We start from the raw sequence: 23,822 nt of genomic DNA, 5'->3' as shown, positions 1-23,822 counted from the left end.
ATTACTGGGCAAATTTTCAAAAATATTATTAGATTCCAGCAGAGTACAACCCATCGAAAAGTGGGGAAAAACTTGGGCTTGGCTTTTGAAAATACTTAGTGTGTTGTGGCAGGAGGTCAGTAAGATGGTAACAGCAAAATTAACTTTAGCCAGAACACAAACCATCTCATTCAAAAGAACACATGCAATTCATAAATTGGCAAATTAAGAGTTAATTTCTGAGCCTAGGAGAAGGTGGAGGAACCCTCTCCTTCAGTGCAAAGGTATGATTCCTCCTTAAGGCCACAGAGTCAGAAGGTGATTATCTGAATATCTTAGAAAAACCCAGGAAAGGCAGATATACTCTTTCTCACCCCCACCCCCATATTTATCTCCATGGCAGGAAAGGTCAACACAGAAACAAATCAAGGAGAGATAAGACAGCTATGTAATTCTATATCCAGTTGGATGGTTAACCTCCAGAGATTGGCAGTTAGAAATGCAGCTTGAGATTGGCAAAGTACCAAACAGTTGGGCATGGAACCTGAAAGCCAGAGGAACTTTAAACAATTATAGTCAAACTCTTTCACTTTACAAATGAGAAAAATGAGGCTTAAGAAGTTAATGATTTGCCAAAGTCACCTGGCAAGACGGTCATAGAGCAGGGACAAGAATTCAGGCTTCTGGAATTAGAATAGTGTTTAATAAAGTCAAATACATATGCTACAAAAGTTGTGGTTCTAATCAGGATTGGAAATTGACCTTTAGGGTCCTAAATCCTATTTGAGCCAAATACATGGTGACAGAAGATGATTTGACTTTGGATGGTGGGCACACAGTGCGATATACAGCTCATATATCATAGAAATGTACACTTGAAACCTATACGACCGTATGTGCCAATGTCACCCCAATGAATTTAATTTTAAAATTCCTAATTGAGGGAACCTTAGTGGTAGCAACCTCTGACATGGATCCCCATCCCAAACTTTCTTGAAACTATTCTGACTTCCGTGTTACCACTTCCTGTTTCTCTCTTCTCTTGTTGGTAGGGCTACTCATCTTCCTTCTTGTTCACAGAACAAAAAAAATTTGAGGGGGCTCATTCCTTAAGTGATCATGTTCCAAAGGGATCTCTCCTTTGCATTTGTCTCTTGCCTATAGGCTCACTCTCTATAGGAAATCATGCCCATGGTGTTGGTATCTAAACACAGATAACACTCAGATCCATAACTCCAGCCTATGTACTGCTGCACTCCAGTTCCATGTTTCCAATTGTCTAATGGGTTTCTTTACCTCAATATTAACAAGTGCAAAAATCCCTTTCTCCTGCTCTACCTTTCTTCAGTAACAGTGTGCACACTGCTGCCAAGATAGTGGCCTCAGAGGTTTTCAGAGTCTTTTCACAACCTGAAACCCAATCAGCTTGGACCCTGCTCTCCTCCTCACTGTCACTCCTAGTTCAGGCCCTCAGCAACTTTTGGGGGAAGGAGTGGCAATTACTTCCAACTGGTTTTCCTGCCTTTACTCTCTTCCACATAAATAGACGAGTTATCTTTTCAAAACCTATCTAATCATGTCTCTTTCCAGTTTTCTGTTATAGTATTTCTATAGTAAGTAGTTCAGTATAACTTGTATTATCTCATTCAAGACTGGTAAATCCTTAAGTTCAGGGAGGCTGTCTTATTCCTTTGGCATTTTCAGAACTCTGTAGCCCAGTGTCTGAAAGAAAATATATATTCACTAAATGTTTGCTAACTGGAGTGGATTCTCGATTCTGATTTCCTGGTTCTCTACAGAGAGGGTAGCATTCTTTTCTGGAGACATCAGAATGATATTTGGCCAAAATTTTCAGATGGGCATGGGAAGATAAACTAATGGAACCAGAAAGATAAGTGGTGTGTCCAAGTCACCAAGCTTCCCAGCCAGAGGACATGGGAGACAGCAAGCAGGAAATTGCCTGTGCCTCCCTATGAAAACAGGATAATGAAGTTGATGGGAGGCCTGAATCTGGTGTCCACAACCACCAAGCAAACAGGAAGGCCAAGAGAAACTGACCATCCCAGCCAGATTAAATACAATGTTTTCTGTAAGAGCCTTTCTCCCTTCAATGCAGCAACCCACATCTGGCAGCAGGTGACTGCACACATTCATACTTTGCCAGAACATTGGGTTTCTGCTGTTCCTGGTTCCCAAACTATGCCTGAGGAGTGGGAAGAAAATACTGTACAACTACTAGAACAGCGGGTAGGTCACATGATAACTCCCACATCACCCCCACTCTTCCCTGCCTTCTTTCCCCCACTGCTATCAAAATGTCAAGAAAGCTTATTACTCCTACTTCCAAGGAAACTATCTACTATTCCAAATACAGAGAAGTGTGACTTACAATTTCCATGACCATCTATGCTGTTCTTTGAAGAGAAATTAGACACAATGGGTGGTGTGTCACCCCACTACGACTGATAGCATCACCAAAGGCCCAACTTCCTCTTATTATTTTTACTTTATTCTATATTTATCAGGCAGGAGCTCCTGCCACAGCCTCAGTGCTGCCACATTCTCAACACCATGACTTTCCTGTACCCAACCCCCCAGACGTTAGCCTTGGGATCTGGCAGGTTGTGCGACACACACACACAGAGGCACACACATACTCCGGGCAGGGCGGATCGTGAGAAACAGACACTGTATAGAAGGAAATGGGCATTGTCAAAGAAATCAGTCCTAAAGGAAGTGGCTAAAAGATGAGCATCAAGGTCAGTCTGGGGACACAGGGGAAGAGAAAGGCTTGTGTGCTTTTGTGCCTACGGACAAAAATCAGCTCCTGTCTGAGGGCCGTCAAACCACTTTGGCTTTTGCCCACCATCACCTTCAGGATATAGGGGGTGTGGGACTTCCCCAAAGAAGGAAATAGCCATAGTCAGAAAACATGCATATCTATAAGCGTCTGGATTTCACTTCTTGGAATATTTTGGTTTACACATGGGTTTTTTTCATCAGATGATCTGCAATGTTGAATTAACAATCTTCCTGAGCTTGTTAACTGGTAGACACAACGCTTCCAAGTTCAGGAGTTAGAAGATATGATATATAGCGCATCCAATTTTTTTTCCAGCAATACTCATTAATTGCAGTCTGACACACTTTCCATCATGTGATCTGAATTAGTCAGAGAAAGGCGGCAGCAGGATCCTCACAGGCCCCTCATCGTCCCTTGTCATGCTGCTGATCACATGAGGAGTGTCTAATATGTGCCATCAAAGGTTGCTCTGGCCCCTAGACCACATTTCAGCCAATTAAAAAAAAATTCTGGAAAGTGCTTCTAAACCCCTGTGATAGTTACGAAGCTTAAATAAGTATCCTGGACCCTCCCTAATTCTTCATGGCATTTACTCTGCCACATGTCCTTCAGTTTTCTTAGACTTTCCAGCTTTGTGAACTTTTGGCCATAGCATTCTCTTTGTGCGGTTCAGAGTGGGAGATGCTTAAAGAATGTGACATTAGACACTTGCTTCCCAAAGGTACTCTTTGACATGCAGCAGCCCCCACATGCACAGTTGGGGTGTGTGTGCTCTGTGTGTGGTGGTGCATGAGGTTCCCAGGTTTGGGAATCTTACCGTCTCCTCCATATTGACCTATTTGTATCTGATGAGGGATCATTCAGAACCCAGCATTACTGTGGTGGTTCATGTGCCCAAGTAACACTACTTAAGAGTTGGGGAGAACATCTGATGCTGTTTGTAAATTTAGATATTTGGATCTCAGAAAGAAATTTCTATCTGACCACATTTGGTAACATGATATGGATAGCAGAAATGTGCGATTAAGTTTAAAAAAAGTGTTTCCTCAAATGCTGGGTTCCTTTCCTTTCCTGCACTAGAACTGATGTCACCTATTCTCCCTTGATTAAGGTTGATACAGGGCAGAACCATTCGGAGGCTGGGATTTGTTTACCATGAAGCCTAGAGCAAATTCTGTTTCAGATTAAAAAATTACAAATGGTTTGGTAGCTAGGTGTGCATGTATGAGTGTACGTGTGTGACTTCACATTCCCCTTCTCTTATTTCTCGGCTAGTCATGGGGGATGAATTTGCTGACAGTATTTGAGAAGAGCAAATGAGCTTTTTCCTTACAAGTCAGATGATCGTAAATAAGAGTCGTGTCTTTAAGAGCTCAATGTCCCACTCATGTGGTCTTTGAGTCTGAGCTAAGCAACTCATGAGGGACTTGGACAAGGTGGAAGGACATACAGGTTTCTGTGGGTATCAGAACCAGAGGTCATCCCAGCTTGACCAGAATCAACTAGACTAGAATTTCAGACTAAGAAGGGATCTGAGAGATCATTTTAACCCAATCTTCTTGTTTTCCAACCCAGAGAGTCTCCTATTAGATTAGCAGCAGAGCCAGAAATAGCATCTGGTTCCCCTCCTAATCTAGGATTTTTTCCACTAGACCAGGATGTACTTCCTGAGAGCCTTCTCCGTCTTAGAATTTAGTACTGTTGCTATTAAGCCTTGGAATTTATAAGCATTTGTCCCACGTTGTCTGGTTTTGATAGATTTAAGTATAGTATATTGGCAAAGGATCAAAAACATAGGGCAGGCACAAACTCTTTTCAGGGTTCTGTCCCTAGATAAATCTGACAGGCGCCATATAATGATGAAGGCCTGACACCCACTCACCCAAAAGATAGGTTTTATTAACAATAAAACAACCATCTGGATTTCAGCCAACATTACAGTGTTGGCACGGGATCACATCTATCTGCCTGTCTAGACAAATCCCTCCAACATCCAGGTACTTAGGGAAGCGAAATGAGAATTGTTATAAAGGAATAGGAGACTCCATTCCATTATATTACTGTATATTTCCAAAAACGACATCATTTCTCAAAAGCCAAACACATGCACATCATAACATTTAATAAAATATTTGCACCAAGGGTAGCCCCCAAGGTCTGAAGTTATATCTAAACACAATATGATACAGTACCAATATCTAAATATAATACCAATACAAATACAAATACGTACACATCCTGGCGACTTTGCCTGTGTCCTAGCCAGAACCCAACTGATGTAATTCGGATGCTAACACTCAGTGGAACTCTTTTAGATACCCCTTGACCTAGGTTTGGTGCTGATTGCCATTGTCCCACTTAACTTGTGAGGTCCTCAAAGAATCCTAAGAACTGGATCCAGACACTTGGCTGAGAGGGTGGATGCAATTGCATGTTGTTACCATTGTAACTTCAGAGAAAGAAACTTTACATGCTACTGCTTCTCAGCTAGAAGAGAGAGAACGATGGCAGGAGCAAATGCAATAGAAGAAAACCTCCAAGTGAAATCGTTCAATGGCTAGGTGTACAGATAAGCTCCACCATGTAGATATTATCCATCCGTTTATGAGGATAAAATAGCTTTCTTTAAGGCCCATTTCAAAATGTATTATAGACTATACATCAGACTGTCTATGGCAACCTTAATTCTCTAAAGTGTCTTCCTCTGACCTGCTGGTTTTACATGTGACCTGAGGGAGACCGCCTGCTTCTTAGTATTTTGTGGTACTTGCTTGAGTAAGTTGGCGCTAAGCATATAAGGGGAAGTTTCCTTTTGCGTAGGGCCTGTTACACTAAGCTCAACCTTGCTCATGATAAAATTATGGCAAACAGTTCTATAGTTATATTTTTGTGCTTCTATCACAACAAACCAGTAAGGCAATTGTTTTTAACCAGAAGGAAGTAGGGGCAATTAAGGCCAGTGATTCTTAACTAGAAGGAATTTTTGTCCCCCCCAGGGGGACATTTGGCAATGTTAGGGGACATTTGGTTATCAGTGTGTGTATGTGTGTTCCCGGTAGCTAGTGGGTAGAGGCCAGGGACACTGGCAAACTTTCTGTGATGCACGGGATAGCCCCCCACAACAAAGGCTTATCTAGCCCTAAATGTCATCAGTGCCGATGATGAGAAACCCTGGATAGGGGAACAGACGCCAACCTGAATTAACAGAGTCCAGTCTCCGTCCTCATACTGGAAGACTAATGGCAATGAAATCATGCTTGCTACCTTTTGTGCCTTTGCTCCCCATCTAAAAAATGGGGATAATGAACATGTTTTTCATAATAATATTATGAGGAGTCATGAAATTATATATGCAAAATGCTCTGATTTCTTCATAAGAAATGGTCTCTATAAAATCACAGCACAGTTATTATTGCACTGTTATGAGCTCATGAAATTGTGTCTTAAGAACTGTACTCCACCCCCTCAAAAAAAATTCCTCCAGGAAAAGAAAATAAACCAGAAATGATCTCATCATGATTACACCTGCCACACCAGAAAACAGACACAGTTCAGAGAAACTAAATTCTTTCCCTCCAGCAATGAAGTAAGCTGTGTCTGTAATTAAGATCTTAATAAGGGAGGCAGGAGGCTTGGGCAGATGCTGCAGGCTATGAGGCAGAATGCTACCACGCCAGGTTTAAAACAAGAACAATTGAAATACAATCCCCGGCTGCTTAACACTCTCAGGTGTTCTCTGCACAAGCCCACGATAAGCTTTCTATCATTTCTATAGATGCCTATTTCTGCAAGACAAAAGAAAAGGACCACCTTATTACTTACAAGTAAACGTTATTTATGACTCTAAGTGAAAAATTTGCCTGCCTACACTTGAAAAAAAAGCTTCTTAGATAATTTCCTGACAATAGGCCGACATAAGGGAAAAGGGATAACACCTTGGACAGTTGACTGATGGCTGGAGTAGCTCATGTTGACTGTCTAGAGTGACCGTGTGTTCCTGAACTTTCCAAGACAGTCCCAGTTTCAAATATCCTTCCCATTATCAGACCATATGTCCCTTCTTGGGGTTTTTCTAAACATGGATACATATCCACAAAAATTATATACGCGTATATTTTAAACTAAAAATAAAAGATAGGCAGGCAAGTAAGTATATATGTCTTGCTAATGGGTCTGCCTTGATGGAATTTAGAATTTGAGAGAAAAAAGGTAGCTACAGATAAGAGTCTTTGATTCAGTGAATGGTCATGTTCTCTAAATGATAAGATGATCTTTACAAGGAAATGAGATCTATTCCAAAGGCATCTGGGCCTCTGTGAGACTGTCTAGAATTCCAGCTTCACAGTGAATGGGGTTATTAAGAGAAAGAATGCTGTTGGCCTAACTGTACTTCTAGGTTGTCCCCCCTGACCCCCAAATAAGGGTGTGCTCATCCCACTTAGCTCTGAGTGAAAAAGGTTGGAGAATCAAAGAATAACATGAATGTTCTATTCCAGGGGATCACTCAAGGGAAAGAGGACCTCAAAATGCTGCTATGCCAACTCTGCTGTGATAGTACTGAAATCCTGCTGGTCCACTAACCCATTTCCTGCCAAACTCTTAAGTCATACCCCAAAAGATTAGTAACACCCTCTCCCCCAAAATCTCTCATTGACAGGTTACTAGCATGTCCTGTTAGATACGGAAAACTGAACACCAAGAAGGCTGGAGTGCCTGGCAGTCCACTTTGCCGCCTTCCCAGTGTGTTGGTTTCACTTGTTATGGTTATTGGGGGTTGAGGGCTGGGGACCTGGGATATCCAAGCTCATTCTTTCAGTAGAGTGCAGAGCCTGCGGACAGAAAAGCCTATGGGAGTCACCCACATCTCCTGGGGGGTGAAGCGCTAAGTTAAGGGTAACAAACTGACTACCACAAATCCATGAAATAAGGGCTAATTCATATAAGAGATAGCATAGGATTTCCATATAACTAAAAGAAATTAGGAAAAAATAATGACTCATCGTGCTGTCTAAATACATATTGATCTAATAAATAAGATCTGGTTCAAATCTTAACCTTATATGCCTTTTGGTTGCAGCAACTTTCTATTAAGTTTGACAAATAATCCTTTCCCCACACACATGAAGAGTAAAGAAACGAATTAAATTCAAAAGGAGCTATCAAACATTTTTGTGCAATGCTTGCACTTTTACATATTCATGGTTGCTCAATCTTTGTTTCTGGTAAGCATAAACATCGACATTCCACATAAGGAACCTTTTTGCTAACATCTTATAAATATCACCTCGACATATTAGAAATATCAGGAAGAATTCTCATTTGCAGCATACACACCAAGATTTACAAAGAAATAAGACACCTGCAAGGCAATGGACCCAGCCTTTGAACCAGGATCATGACCCACCTAGTTAAACACTATTTAGCACTGTTAATGGTTGGGGAGGTGGTGGTGGGGTGGGGGGGACTAGCTCTTTTTAAAGAATAAACTGGTAACTAGTAGTCCATGGTGGGGCCCAGGCATATATTGAAAATGCTCCGCTGGCAAGTTTAATTATCTCCATAAGCAGCTACTCCACCCTCTACCTTAACCATGAAAAATTACTGTCATATGCCATCATTACCCACATTTTCTAGAGCACCTATTTTATCTTCCTTAAAGTGCGGGCCTCAGTTCACCTAGATCACATTGTATACCAAATCTACATTCTAAAAAAATCACCCTTTGCAGTGGAGGGTGGGAAAGGTCACCAACAAGGCCATTTATCTTGAAATGAAGATTCCTCAGGAAGATGGTCTTGCAGCTAGGATGTAAGGTTCCCCAGGCTGCAGAGTCCTCATTTACTAGTAAGAGTTACCGCAGGGAGATGACTGGAATGTTCAAGGTAAATAAGACGGGGTGGGGCAAGATTGTTGACAAAGTATAAATAGATTTTTGGGGGAGGGGTCCCCTTTCCAAACTCCTAGTCTCTGCAATCATCCATTACCTAGGAAACCGGCAGCTATTCTCTGGCATTTTCAGTTGGAAATGTAGTATTTCTTCCCAGTGGCCCTGTTTTGTTTACCTTGGCAAGGAGGCCTGATAATTAAGTCTATATGTTACTGCAGAATAATGTCATGGTCCCAGCGGCTGGCATTTGAAACCAATTTGTTTAGTTTTCTTTCTTACCCTAAAGTAATCTAAAAATAGATTTCCAAGGCCTCTTACTCTCCATCTACTTACACTTTCTGTAATAGGATGAGGGATATACAGGGTCTGACACAAATAATGCCTCTTTTTATTAGAAAGTCTTTTACTACAACACCATAAGCATGTAATCCTATAACATAACAATATCACACTGAAACACACCATATGCCATTTTAGGTGAAATGTTCAAATTAAAACTATAAATTATTATACGTATATTATTACCCTACCAACCACACTCAAGCAGGCGTTACTTCTGCTGGACCCTGTAGTTAATCCTGCACTTCTGTACCCAGCAACTCACTACCTTTGCATTTCACCTTTGATTTTTTTAAGTTGATGATTTTTCTGTATATATTATTATATATACCTTATAATGCATCATAATAGCTATGATTTAAAATGCTTACTATATGCTAAAAGCTGAGAAAGATGTTCATATCTTATTTCCTTACAACTATCTGATAAGACAGGTATTTAATAAATCACACTTTTATCAATGAGGAAACAGAGATGCCTGAAGTGGCCTGCCTATATACTATTAGAAAGTAACCAAAGTGGTATTTGAAACTAAGCCCATGTTCTTTTGATTATGCCATACAGCAGTAAGACTTTTAATGGTAACTTTTAATGGTTACTTCTATAAATATTTTATGTAACTCAACATTCAATCCAATGTTTGTTGAGTACATACTATCAATAAGATCCTATTATCACAAGAATATCGTCTTATTAATAGCAATGAGAATACCAAGGCATTAATAAAGTAGCAAGAGGGTGCATAAAATGTGCTGGTAATTCCCTGTGTGTGGCATTTGCATTTCTACGATACATATTCAGACCCATGGAATACCCAACAATATTCAGCCATTGTAACCTAGTAACTAGGATGTTCACATAATCCAGTCACCAAGTCTTGAATCCACATTATCCTTCCAACATCTATTGAGCATCTACTGTACAAAGAGAGCTGGAGGCGACTGGCATTGTCTACTTACTATACACCAGGAGTCATATTAAGTACTTTATATTCATATATTTTCTTGTTTAGGCCTTAAACAATAGCATGAGGCAATGGTTATCCCTATTTTCAGATAAGAAAACTGAGGCTCAGAGCTTAACTTGCCCAAGGTTACAGAGCATTAAATCGCAAGAAGTAATAACATCTCTCCCCAAAGCCCACACTCTACTTTGTCTCTACTATAAGAATACACTAGACCAAGACCCTGCTGCCTCAAGACAAAGGATCCTAGATCACACTTTTTATTCAGTGGTCTGTTTATCAATCTACCTCTCCATACAAATAAAGGCCACCCTTTATTTATTTCTTGTGTTCAATGGGGCTCACTTAAAGCTGGACAGCCCCCTATACCTGAAACTAATACAAAATAACACTGAATGTTAAAAAAAGAAGTAAGTAAGTTAGTGGGTAACTTACGTGAGACAGTAATTTGATTGAAAGTAAATTAGGCAGTGCAAACAGTAGGGCAGAGGTGAAAAAGCCTACTGCAGGGATTACAGCGAGACAGTCAAGAAGACAAAGGTTTGGGCTTCATAGAGAGGATGGATGAGGAGACTGGACCTGTGGAAAATGACAGATTAACCAAGTCATGTAGGTGTAAAGACACAGGGGCAAATGAATCAGGGAGCACCAGAAGGCCAAGATTTCCCACAGCAGAGACAAAAGAGAAGAGAGAGGTGGAGGTATAGGGTGTGCTTTGAGGGAGTCACGTCTACATGGATTGGGGAGGCAAGCCCTACAAAAGTCAGCTATTACAGAAGCATAAGGAATGCTTGAATGAAAAAAATGAGAGGTGATGAGGACAAAAAAGGGAGAGAATTTGCAAAGGGGATTGAAAAGTAGAGAGGAAGTTGTTTTTAGAAGTCTTGGGGGGAAGGGTACAGACAGGAAGCCACTGATGAATTCTGAGAAGAGAACCTATCTATATCCCAGCAAGGAAAGGATGCTGAAGGCATCTTTGGTATGTCCCACACTGTGCAGCTTGCTATACATGTGGCCTTATCAGAACATCTGCTCTACAAAGTCTTTCATCTCTGTGTAGGTAAATCATTTAGCTCCAAAAGTGGGTTTGCTCAATAAATAAATAATATAAAACAAATAATTAAGCAAAGATTTTTCAAAGCATTTTTTGTGCTTCTAAATTTATAGATCTAACATAAAATTTAAAAGTGGGGGCAGGAGTTTCTAATTTGGATTGGATGCAACAAATCATCTAGAAGAGAATAAAGAATTTAAAACCAAAATGTCAAAGCAAGGAAAGAATTGGGAATCATATGGTCGTACATGACCATAGACCCTCAGTTAAGACTCTCATAGTCTCAAATTGAAGACCCTCAATTATTTTTTCTCAAGCCAGCTTGAGAAACTTAAAATATTTTCAAAGTCCCCTCAAAAGCTCTTAATGGTACAGACTCTCTGGTTTCCCCAACCTACCTTGCTCACAGTCAGCCAGAACATAGAAATCTGAATTTCAGGATGTAGTTTTCTGACTTGTAAGTTCCATCTGTAATTTTTCTTCAGTCTAAGCATTTAAGAATGAGTTTGTTGAATGGTTAATTACAGAAATAATTTAAAATTTAATGGGGGCCCATGGGGTTCAGAAATTTGGCAAAGCCCCAAAAGCTGCTTAGCTGTTAGAGATCAGACATGCAGTGCCTGCTGAGAGCCACTGACCAGGCCAGGGCCCGCACAGAATGGGCGGGGTCTCCAGCCTCTGCTCAAACACAGCTTTGCAGTGGCCTTTCAATCACCTTCCTGGCAGATAGCAGCCACAATGGCCTCCATAACCTCAGGAGGGAAGCCTTCCCTGAGCAAGCCTCAGCCTCTTCCCCTCGTCTCAGGACATGTTCTGTAGGTTCAGAGGAGCTTGTCAAAACTCTTAATAAATAACAACCCCCTACACATAAAAATTTACTATCACAGAACCTCAGACTGAATACTTTTAAGAGAAATGGAATATTAAGCACATATGAGAGTGACTGCAACCTTCCTATGAAGAAATAAAAACATATATACAATGAAATAAAAATAGACTAGGTAGGCGCTACCCAAAAATGTTTACCAAAGTAATAGCTTACATTCCACAATTCTCAAGATTATTGTAAAGACATAGCTGGCTGACCTTGAGCTGTGTATAAGTGCAAAATGAGTGCAGGCTTGGTTGTTCTCCAGTTATGATCCCTGAAGTAGCCAAACCAGATAATCTAGTTTAAAAAATCTAATAGTGGCTGGATTACAAATCTCTCAGTGAACATTTTTAAGTCTGACTGCACTAAATGTACAGTGTATACTGCAACACAGTGTTTAAAAAATAATTCCTAACTCCAAGATTTTACAATCTAATAATTATCTGGCTTTACTACCTAAGTGGCTCAAATTAAACAAATAACTGTGAGACATGCCTTTCACTTTGCTTTGTAGAGTTACTGCCTAAAACAACAACAACTCCATCCTGCAGGAGTATGTGCAATGAAATAGTCTCAAATTACGTGGGAGAAGAAAACGCGAGTCACACAGGACATTTTAGAGAGGTCACGGATGTTCCTTCTTTTTCTTTAGGTAAAGTCACAAGTTCTGGGACCAGATAGTCTTGGTTCAAATCCCAGCTCCACCCCTTCTTAGCTGTGCGGCTTTGGATTTCCACATTTAAAAATGAGTATAATCATACCCACCTCGTAGAGTTATAGGGAGAATTAAAATGACAATGCTGTATTGTCACTGTAAGTCTTAAGAAATGTTATTTATCACATCCCTACCTTGTGTTATCTCCTACTTTTAAAATTCTCTTCTTAAAGTTGTCTATCATTTGCCAGAGAGAAAACAGGCTTTTTAAGAAAGGGAGAGTAGACTGATTCAGCCATTGGTTCATTTTACAGTCACCACAAGGTGTCGATCTGTCATCTGGTCAGCCAGAGAAGTCAGTAGTTTTTTTCTGGGGAAGGTATCCACAAGCTAGTAAAAATCACGTATTCACATCGCTTGGCAGGATATTCAACACCAGTAAGACCCAGCAGAGAGGCAGGTTTTCTCCATGAATGCCAGCCATAATTTGCATCATCTGTTGCCCTGATGTTTTCTTTCCACAAGAGTAAAATGGAACATGATGAGGTCACTGAATAAGTGGCTTTAGACTTTGTCACTTTCTAGATTGGAGCACTCATTATTAATTTCAGTCATTCACACTTTTCAACGATAAATGTAAGAGCATATTTTCTTTCTGCTAGTCAGTTTTTATGAAGTAAAGGAATTCAGCAAGAGGCAGGAGGGGTCAGGAGGGGCAAAGACTCACTATGGGCTGAGCAGTATCTAGTCCTATCACTGCTCTGCATAAGGAAACTGTGGCTATATGGGTTGAAAAAAGAGAACTTTTTTGCCTTTATAGAAGGATTTGTTTCTGGTTGCATCTTCAAGTCAAAAATTAAGAATCTTCAAGATTACCCATTCCTCTGATCTTTCCTCTTAAGGCAGCTAATGGAAGGCTGATAGAGTGATACCTGATGCCTGTGTCTTCAGATAGTTGTGACCTTTTCAAGGAGAATTCTAATTCATACTTTAGAAATAAAAGGCTTTCAACATTCAGATTTAGAGCTTTGAATAAGATTTATAACTTTTGAACAAAAGATTTATCACTGTGGTGATACAGTGGCTACAGAGTATTTACAACATCACATTAAAAAAGGATGGGCCAGAAGCTAGATAATTCAGACAGAAAGCAAAGTAGCTCCCAGATAGCACAATCCTGAAGATCAGACAGGTAATACACATTGTCAATACAAAAGCATAGTCACCTTGCCAGAATTTCATTTAATAATAGCACTTTTGTATAAAAGCACTAGGAGCGGTAACTATTCTAGAATAGAAATATTCATCCTCCGAGGAAATTTCACATCCTATTCATTGCAATCTGCTTCTGTCCAGTGTGCCTGGTAGCTGCTTGCCTCCTATGTGGGGGCGACTTAAAATGGAATATGCTGAGCATGTTATAACCCCTTTTTGCCAAGAATAAACACACAAACAGTGGTGTAAAATGCATGGGAAAAATGCTGCCAAAGTATTATGGCACTCTGCAAACTTTAGGGACAATAAACTGGCCTGAGTGAAGCTTCATACTTTCAGTCTACTCAAATGCCAATAAAAGTATTTTCAAGAAATGGCAAATATTCATTTATTCTTACAACCAACTTCATTTACGGATATCAAAATTTTGCATCACCAGCTGTATAATAAATAGTACCTGGGGCTTTTAATTCCTCCCACCAAAAGTACACATGGCAAACTGCATCCCAGACTAAACGCTTAAAGCAAAGGCTGAATGAAGAGTGCTTTACGAGCCGGTCTGGGAGACTCTGCGGTTCTGGTTCCTCTCTCATAACAGCTCCGGGTCTCCGGAGACCGTGCAGGCCAGGCCTGGGGGAGCCTAGGAGACTGGAGCTAATATGCGCTCCGCTAGAAGTCAGACACCCTGTGATCTACAGTAGCGGCTACAGACCGCCTCTAAGACTAATTCTCCAAAACTTTCAGAGGAGACGGACTCTGGTGTACTATGAACTCGGGCAGTGGGCTTAGAGACTGTGTCTCTGCCTGCTTCCTTGTGTGCCAGTCTCAGTGACTGAGACTCAACTTAAAACTCGGTCACACAAGGGGTCCCTCCGGAGGAGTTGTCACAGTGGGAAATACACACACACACACACACACAAACGGAGACGTATGTAAAAGATACTCTCTTACCTTATACTTCATCTCTGCAGCCGTGAATTGAGCCGTTTTCCTAACACACTAGTTAGACTGCATTGAGTACAGGCGTGTCTGCCCCTCCATCGAGCGTAGTACTAAATGAAAGTGAGAACAGTCCCGGGCTGGGGCAGGTTTGTCATTCGCAGCTGGGAGCTCAGACTCAGAAAAAGCTCCAAAGCTTCTGAGCTCACTGTTTTGATTGAGGCGGGCCTATCAAAGGCTGTATTTGCATACCTTCTCGTCATTGGCTAATGGGCCAAGGTACTGTGATGCCCCGCCCACTACTTAATAAACGAAAATTTCTGACAAAGAACACGTAATGTTATCATTTCTTTTTGCATTATCAGAAAGGGTAGAAAATAAAACAAAGTGGGAACCGTTCCCAGCTTTACTCCATCCTTCCCACCACCCCCACAAAAGAACGGGAAAAGAGAGAAATTCTTTTTAAAGATTAACCTAAGTTTTAAAGAAATCAAATTCACAAAGCAGTCTGACAGTCGTGCTTCCTGTGACCTAGCAACTCCTTCATAAACCCATTTCATTTCAAAGCCATTCACCTCACAATCTCTACATGAAATGAACCCTGGGGAACAAAAGGTTTTCTGTCTCTGCCCCTTTTTACTAACTACCCCTGCTGATATCTCTCTGGCTCTCCTTCTCTCCTCCCATTTTTTTTTTTTTTTTTTTGTGGCTGTTTGCTTTTTTTTTTTTGTTCTTTTCAGTGTTCAAAGTACTTGCTATGTCAGTCTGCAAGGAGCCAGAATACAATTCCCCCTCAGTGAAAAGGAACTCCCTAGGCCAGGCACCAGGATTTCCCCCGCCAGCTTCTCACAGGGCCTCACAGATTTGAGTGTCAGCCACATTCAACGACCTTCTCTGGCTTTGCTGAGGATAAAGGTTAGATGTGACCCCGCCAATGGGGCTGGCCAGTGCACGCCCTATACATCATCACTGTCTATGGAGTACTGTGTTCTTTGATGGTTGGCATTTCTAGCTCCAGCTTTGAACACTGCAGTTTTTCCTTCTGACCTCTCTCCTGAAGATGACCCATGAACCCAACAACGCTTATTATCTAGGGAACAACAACAAAAAAATGCCTACTGTTTGATGAGCCTGGTTAAAAAGACCAGGCTGTCTCCAGTGAAGGACAGAACATTTGCTTCAGCTTCATGATTTCTGTAGAGAAAGAGGTCACCCAGGGGAGGACAGAAATAGTCACCTTCAGAAACTCTTCTGAAGTATAGAAAGGAGAGGGAAAATTCCTTTTTAGTGGGCCTCAGGATTCAGACTTGGTAAGTGCAGACAATATGCTGTCCCTGAGTGGGATGGACTCCAACCAGACTACACAACTTGGATGGAAAAATCAGCCTTTATTTTTTTTCCTGGCCAAATTGGACTAGAATATGTTTGATCTGTTCCCCCTTAACCCCTCCGAAATTCTCAATGGATTAAAACTACTTTTATGATCTAAGCAAAAAGAACAGAAGAACAGCTGCCCTACAAAAGTGGTTTCCAGATCCAGGGCTCACAGTTTAGCTCAAAATTTAACGTAGCACCCATTCCCTGGACATGGCCCCTGGGCAGTCACAATGAACTTGACACACCGGTTCCACCATTCTCTAAGCCTTGCTTTTCCTCATTTAGCCTTTGAACAAAAATAAATGAGCCTGAGTGATTTCAAGGTCTTTCTGAAAACAGTTTAAGCGTGCAGCACATTGCACTGCAAGGATCTTCCGAACAGTCCCACAGACTTACGGGAGAGTCGTTATTTTGCAGGAAATTGTTTTCTGTGTCTGCCTGGATTAGTCAAAGACCTTTCCATCTGTAAGATGAGTCTTGTGGCTTCCAGGAGATCTAGATAACATTCTGTTGGCTTCCTAGACAGTCAAGTTGAACCCTCCTTCTGTTTTGTTTGATGACTACCATTGAGTAGTGAACACTATCTCACCCCATTTTATTGCTTTTGAACAGCTTCCCAAAACATATGCTAGGGCTTTTTGTCATTTCATTCTCTAGTTAGAAAGCTTAATTCATACCAAGTGGCCCTCCTGCTTTCCTGCTTCTGACCTGTACAGTAAGACACTTAAAATCTTCCTGAAGTTCATTTCAAGGTGGTTTGGGTCATTGTATTGTTAGCTATATAAAGAAAAGCACGATGGTGTTGGAGGCCAGTAAACCTGTGTTAGAATATCAATAAATTTTTTATCTTCCTGATTTTGATGTCCTGAAGTATAAAATTGAGAAACTAATAATATATACCTGCTAGGGTCATAATGAGGATTAAATGAGGTAATGGGGATAGAAGTTAATAGTTCTCAGCACACAGTAAGACCTTAATAAGTGGTTGTTTATTATTATTACTATTATTATTATAATGTTAAATGTATTTTATATTACTTTATTGAAATATATAACATTGTTAAATATATTATATAAATAATATTAATATTTAATAATTTTATTAATTAGAATATTATCACAATTAGATTGTTATTGGTATGTGTAGTAAGCATTCAAAAAGGGGGGAAGAAGCCCCTCATTTGTATGCTATTCTTTCGCAGGCAGCCTTCTAATTTGACAAATGTCAATTGAGCACCTACCACGTGCCAGGTACTGCTCTAGGTGGGGAGAATACACAGCAGCCCAGCCAAGTTCTTACCTTCTTTGAGCTTACAGTCTACTGGGAGTGGAGGACAATAATTAAATGAATAAATAATATGATTTCAGAGTAATAAATGAAGAAAAGTTAAGCAGGGAAAATTGCTGGAGAAAAACACCAGGATTGAGGGGAAGAGGTGTCTTATTTTATTTTATTTTCCTCATTTTTTACTGAATTTTCCCCATTACCATTTATCCAACCTTTACCCTCTTCTACATCCACCCACTCAGGGTGTCTTATTTTAGAGAAAGTGGTCAGGTAAGTCCCTCTAAGGAGGTAATAGTGAAGCACAAATCTGAACAGCATGATGGATCCACTCAACTATCTGGGAAAATAACTTTCTAGACAGAAGAAGTATCCCATGGATAAGGATTGAGGAAGAAAGAGCTTGGTGGGTTTAAGAACAGCAAGCAGTCCAGGTGCCCCGAGGGGGGGACTGAGGGGCCTCATGGAGAGGGCAAGCTCAGAGACATAGGCAGTAGCCTATGAGTTCAAATTTTCTCTGGAGTGCTACAGGAAGTCACTGGAGCCTTTGAGCAGGGAATGAGGTGATCTGTTCCATCTTTATCCTTCGATTAAACATTTAAGGACAGCAGGCTATTGGTTAAAACATTGAGCTCTGGTCTTCATGCAACTCATATAATGCTAGTAGTTTTCACTTTAGTGTCATCTAGAATTTTTCCGTCAAAACCCTATGGGGAAACACAAATTCTCTCACTGAATAGAGAAACAGCCTTTTCCCCATTGATTACCTGAGATTTTGGATGCCAAAATACTGTTTAAACCAAGCGATATCAATGCTGTTGATTGATTTACGGAGTCTCTCAAGTACTCCCATGGGTTAAAATGTGCTCAGTCCCTATCTGTGCTCACTGGCACTCTCTTGGCCTATCAGTCTTGCCACCTTCCTGCTTGTCTGCCAAGGGCTCTATCTCCCAAATGCTCATGTAAGCAGGAGCAAGCAAGGACAATGCCATCAAATGCCATCCAAATGATTTTCTAACTGCCACTGGGCACTAGCATGGATACTGCAAAAAATCAAGATGATGCTAGAGGGATGAGATTCTTCTGTCCACAGCCTGGGAGGAACCCATGTGGCTGCTCTCTAAAAGTAAAGGGAAATGTCAGAGCATGTAAGGGCAGGAAGTGACCTCAGAAGTCATCTAGTTCAGCCCCCCATAAAGAGGATGAAGCCACTGCTCTGAGGGTGGGCGCCCTGGGCAGGGACCACCCCCCCGCCCCCCAGTGGGATCAGGACAACAATCACTGCTTTCAGTCAGTCCCCTGTAGCTCTTGCTTGCTTGAGTCCAGTTATTCTTTGTAGTTTTCCTTCCTGAAATCTCTCCCTGCTCCCACATTGCTACCTGTTTAATTTCTAGAGTACAGAGCTGATCACATTACTACTATGTTTAAAAACCTCTAGGGGACACTTCAAGGCCTTAAAAAACAAAATCTGCACACTTTAGCGTGGACTATAATCTGAGCCCACCCTCTTTTTCTGGCCCCATCTCCCACCATCATCCAACCCCACATCCCACACTCCTGCCACGTGGAGAAGAGATGGGGGATGACTTACCAAATGCAAGACACATGAGTACTGTCCTGACTTTGCACAGATGGGTCCTCCTGCCGAGGATGACCTCCCTTCACTCCTCTGCTATCAAGCCCCAACACTGACTCTTTTGTGCTTTCTTGTCAACAACCCGCACTCTGCCCACCTCGCCCTTCCAGAACTAATTCCTCCTTCCCTTACTACACCACCTTGTACTTGGAACACACGACCCTATTATCAGGCTCTCCCACGTTGCATCAGAATGAATTGTTGGTGTCTGTTTCCTCAGCTTCAAGGTGAGCCCCAAAGGTACGGGAGCTCTTCATCCCTTCGGGGCTCACCGTGCTCTTCAACACGGTGTCCCCTGCAGGCTTATACCTTAGAGGTGCTTAAATGCTTGCTGTGTGAATAAGAGGATAAATGTAACTTCTAAGAGGCTGCGTGCCAGTTTTGACTGTGGCACAGGGGTCAGTTAAAAAGTTTTGGCACTTGCAGGCACCATTTTTTATACAACCTATGAGCTAAGAATAGCTCTTACATTTTTAAATGGTTGGAAAAAATCAAAAGAAGAGTAATATTTTTGAGATGTGAAAATTACGTGAAATTTAAATTTCAGTGTTTGTAAATAAAGTTTTATTGTGACACAGGCACCCATTCATTTACCCATTGTCTTTTGGCCTATAATGGCAGACTTGTGTGGGTTGTGCCAGAGGTGATGGACTGTAAAGCCAAGAAGTGTATTATCTGGCTGTCCACAGAAGACAGTTTGCTGACTCAACTCTAGAATGATCCGAGACATACCCCTCCCTGAGTTTGGACTAAAGAATAGATCCTTCTGTATCTACAGAGAGACAATCTAGAAATACCCATTCTAGGGCCATGTTTTACCATTTCTAGTTTGATACCAGTTTTTAAAAAGTCAATATGTATGAAAGTTATTTAAAAAATAATTTGAGGCAGCAACTTTTTAATCTACAAGTCTCCTGAAACCTTCCAAAACAAAGACAAGCCCTTGAGAGTGTTCTGCTTCAAGCCAACTGGCCCCTGGCTCATTCAGCCTGGACTGAAACCCTCCCTGGTGCCAGGTCCTTTGTTACGTATTCACAAATGTTATTTCACTTAATGTTCATTTACTATAACAACCCTCTTTGGTAGGTTGTAGTATTCTAGTTTTACTTGTAACAGAACTGAGACTCGGACAGGTTCTACAACGGGCACAGTTACATGCAGGTGAGTGGCAGGCCTGGTATGTGAACACAGGCTTTCTGGCTTCTGAGATGTGGTGTGCCACACTGCCCATGCTTCCTCTGGGTGCCTTTGTTGTCTGAGTCCCGTTTGTTGGTTCATTAAGGATGTGTCTTGACCCTAGTGGGGCTAAGCCTAACTGAGTAACAGGTATTGTTCTTGAGTTGTGACTAAAGCTAATAGTGGGCATGCAATTCCCCTTACTCACTCGTACTTTGGAGCCTGTATAAGATCCTTCTGGCCTAGACTGCTCTCTTTTCACCATCTGCTTGCCTATATGCCATCTTTCCCCTAGTTTGAACTCCATCTCCTTCACTATTTCCTTAAAAATCTCTCCATTATTGATATTCCCCCAACCACTCTCTATGTCACTCATCCCCTAGGACCACAGTGCTTCCCAAATCTGACCTCCCTTAAATCAGTCAGACCGTCCTTAAGAAACAAGCTTGAATGCTCAGACTTATCCCCTTTCCATTGGGGTCAGTAGTTTCACCTGTGAGAGCTTCCTTCTCCACAATGAAATTTTAAGCAAATTATGGAGGGGCATTTTTTCTTCAACTTGTATCGCCCCTGCACCCATGTGGGTAACTGAATTTCGCATTATGTCTTCTCAGAACCCTACATCTCATCCATGCACCCAGCCTTCACTGATGTCCATATGGAAAACATAAGTGACTTTCAGGGGAAAGAACACCTTTTAGTCCAGGCAGTAGTTCCCTTTTATCTGTTGAGCTAGTCACGATCTTGGTCTGAATGAAAGTCGATTATTAGAAATAAACTCCAAGAGCAGTCTCTAGTGCTTGCTTCTTTGGGTGTTGTGGAATGGAGCTCTCATTGCTTTTTGCTTCCACTAATATTTTGGCACAAGGGACCTCATAAAGGCCACCCAACACCACTCCCCCCCACCCCTTTTAGCAACAGTGCAACAGTGTTTTAGGAGTAAACTTTGTTTTCTGAAAGAGTTGTTAAAGGCATTGCTTTAAAATAGTTGTTGCTACAGACGGAGGCCATGTTTACTAAAAAGGCTTGTTGACTCATGATTCCCAAATTACTTCTGATTTGGTTCCTCCCTGACTTATTTCTTATTCTCACTCAATGAGGAGCCACCTGGGGTTGGGTGTGGCTCTAAACAACAGAGATTAGAAAGAATTCCTGTGGATATCTTTTTTCTGCATGACAAGATGGATTCCCACACTGTGAAGACCTTGCAAGGTCTTGCTGACTTTTCATTCAGCCAAGTTTATGTGTGTCATTGTTACAGACCTTTAAAAAATGCACCACCCTCCTTCTCCCACCCCACTTCCCACTGCCTTCTGCCTTCCGTCCCACACTCTTTGGGGTAAAGTGCTAAAACTGAGTCTCTCAGTCCTTGATTAACTATGAAAGAATACCAATGTGTCACTAACATGCTACTAAGAAACTAGTAGATCCCTGCAAATGTGATTGTGGGCAATACCGTAACTTGATTTTTAAAAAACTGTGAACTTTTTGATGTTACACATATACAGATATAATAGCGTTATTATAACTTTGGAATATTTCATTACTACCCGCCCCCCCAAAACTAAACAACATAACAGATGAAATCATATGTTATATGACAAGCAACTGTGAGGCTCCACTTTAGAATTTAGTATTTGCTTTAAATGCAGGATTTGAAAGAATTAATTCAGGGGTGAAAACATGTAAAAAACTAGAAACACATAATAAAGGTTCATGTTTATTTATCTTCATAAATGTGCAAAGGTTTACATTTCTACTATTTATATGTATCCAGCTGGGCCAAGGAATGAAGTTCCGTGGAACAAAAGGAGTTTAATAATAAAATTGTGCAGACTGCCTGGCAAAGGCTCTCTCCTGTTTTCCCTAGCCATGAGGTGTTCTGTTATTGCATGCTTTAGTATGTCCAAGTAAACAATTTGTTACATGAACCGTCATAGAAATCTCTTCTGTGGGTAGAAACTTTAGACTGTGGATTTTTACAAAGGTCAAGGAGATCTGCCAAGACCAAATAAACAGGAATTCTGTGACTTGATGGAGGAGGGCCTTCTACTCTTTCTGAAGTCACTGCCCAGCACAATAATAGTGCTACATAATATGTACTAAGTAAGAAGGGGTAAGGGCAACACATTTTCTTCTTGCGAACTTTTGTTCTTCCTGTACACATTCTTAAATTTGAAACATCTTCCTGACCCTTCTTCACACACACATTATGATCACATACATGCTAGGACACGATAACATGACTTAACATGCGAGGATGTGGCAACCCCCTTCCCACTCTCCACTTTTGGCTACTGTCTAGGTGGAATAAAGAGAGAGGCTTATGGACTGTGTGTCCTAAATCCTACATGCGGCTGGATGCTCTGCTTCTAGTCTGCTCCTGAGCTCTACCGTTCTGCAGACACACTGACCCTGACAGTCACCCAGCACGTCTGGCATCCTGCAGAACTCCAGGTTGGAGGTGGGATGGGAAAGAATTGGGGAGCCTGGGGTGGGCGTTTGAAACACCAAAACACTAGTTTCCTGGAGGCACTGGGTAGATCAGCCCTTTGGGTTTGGGCGACATATTCCCCCCCTGGGGCCCTGAAAGAGCCTAGCTGACCCAGTTCTCCAAGAAAGGCTGCCTCCTGTCCCTGACGGCTTTCATCAGCTGAGGCCATTGAGTGTCCAGCAGGCTCTGTCCCAGGGCATCTGGTCCGTCTGGCCAGCCCAGGCAGCCGCCAGCTGGCGCTGATGAGCGAGTAAAAGGAATCCGAGTAATGCAGGGCCTGGGGTGGGGGCTGGGGGGCGGCAAGATGAAAGGAATGTGGTGTGGGGACACAGCATACCCCACACTGTCAAATCCCAGCTTGTAAAGAGTTTGATTCATTTTAGAAAGCAAACAAAATGCTCCAGCTATCAGCAATCTTTTATTTTGTCTGCTAAAGGAATGCCTTTCCAGTGTGGGCTGGGGACCGGGCAGTGGTGGAGACACCAGTGCCCACCCTTGACTTGCTGTGTGGAGTGTGGACAGCGAATTCCTTTCTGCCCACTGAAGCTGAGAAGTAAAGAGTGGCTCCCTTCTTTATAAGAAAAGTCGAAGGCGAGTCCTGCTAATGAGCGTGCACCAGACTTCAAGGCTCACTCACTCACTCACACCATGTTAAGTTTAAGTTCCTTTAATTTGCTTAAGTCCTGGAACCCTGCGATTTCAGACTAGATGATGTAGACAAGAGGTTGTTGCAAGGTTTTCTTGAACTTCATTGCCTGTGGTTCTTAAGATTCACACTCTAACCAGCCTTTGGAGCTTCTGGTCTTTGGAAGGGTAGAGAATTGGAAGAAGAAACAAGGCTTCCTGCCCTAAGAAGACAGGGGCTATGTGTTCCCCAGCTTTCAATTTTGCCATCTCAAAATCACTCTATATCTTCAAAAGCCATCTCCTGTGCAGTTCTGATGACCCGTAAAAAACAACAACAACAAAAAAACCTGAAAAACCTCTCTCCTTATGCAGACAGCCCACGCTGAGACTCAGCTCCCCAACTCTCCCTTTTCTCATCTGCACCGCTAATCTTTCACATCCTGCTCTCTACAAGTACCTTCATGCCTCCCTCATCCACAGTTCCTTGTTTAAAAACCTGGAGGCCAGACGAGTTGTGGAAT

The 23,822-nt window shown here is 41.6% G+C and overlaps 1 protein-coding gene across 4 annotated transcripts in view; it reads right to left on the bottom strand.

The window, feature by feature from the left end:
- Positions 1–23,822, bottom strand: part of NEDD9 (neural precursor cell expressed, developmentally down-regulated 9) — a 177,340-nt gene that overhangs the window by 29,233 nt on the left and 124,285 nt on the right. The window contains exon 1 of one of the 4 annotated variants that reach the window (XM_024565360.3): positions 14,719–14,896. The exons of the other annotated variants lie outside the window; for them this stretch is intronic. Coding sequence (XP_024421128.1) covers positions 14,719–14,730 — 12 coding nt within the window. The 5' untranslated portion in view covers positions 14,731–14,896. Of the gene's footprint in view, positions 1–14,718; positions 14,897–23,822 lie in introns of those variants that run through there. 4 annotated transcript variants of the gene reach the window in all.

This window comes from Desmodus rotundus, chromosome 3 (assembly GCF_022682495.2).
Source record: "Desmodus rotundus isolate HL8 chromosome 3, HLdesRot8A.1, whole genome shotgun sequence".
Taxonomy (NCBI): Eukaryota; Metazoa; Chordata; class Mammalia; order Chiroptera; family Phyllostomidae; genus Desmodus; species Desmodus rotundus.
The sequence above is the reverse complement of the archived record's forward strand: the minus strand, read 5'-3'. Positions and strand labels throughout refer to the sequence as shown.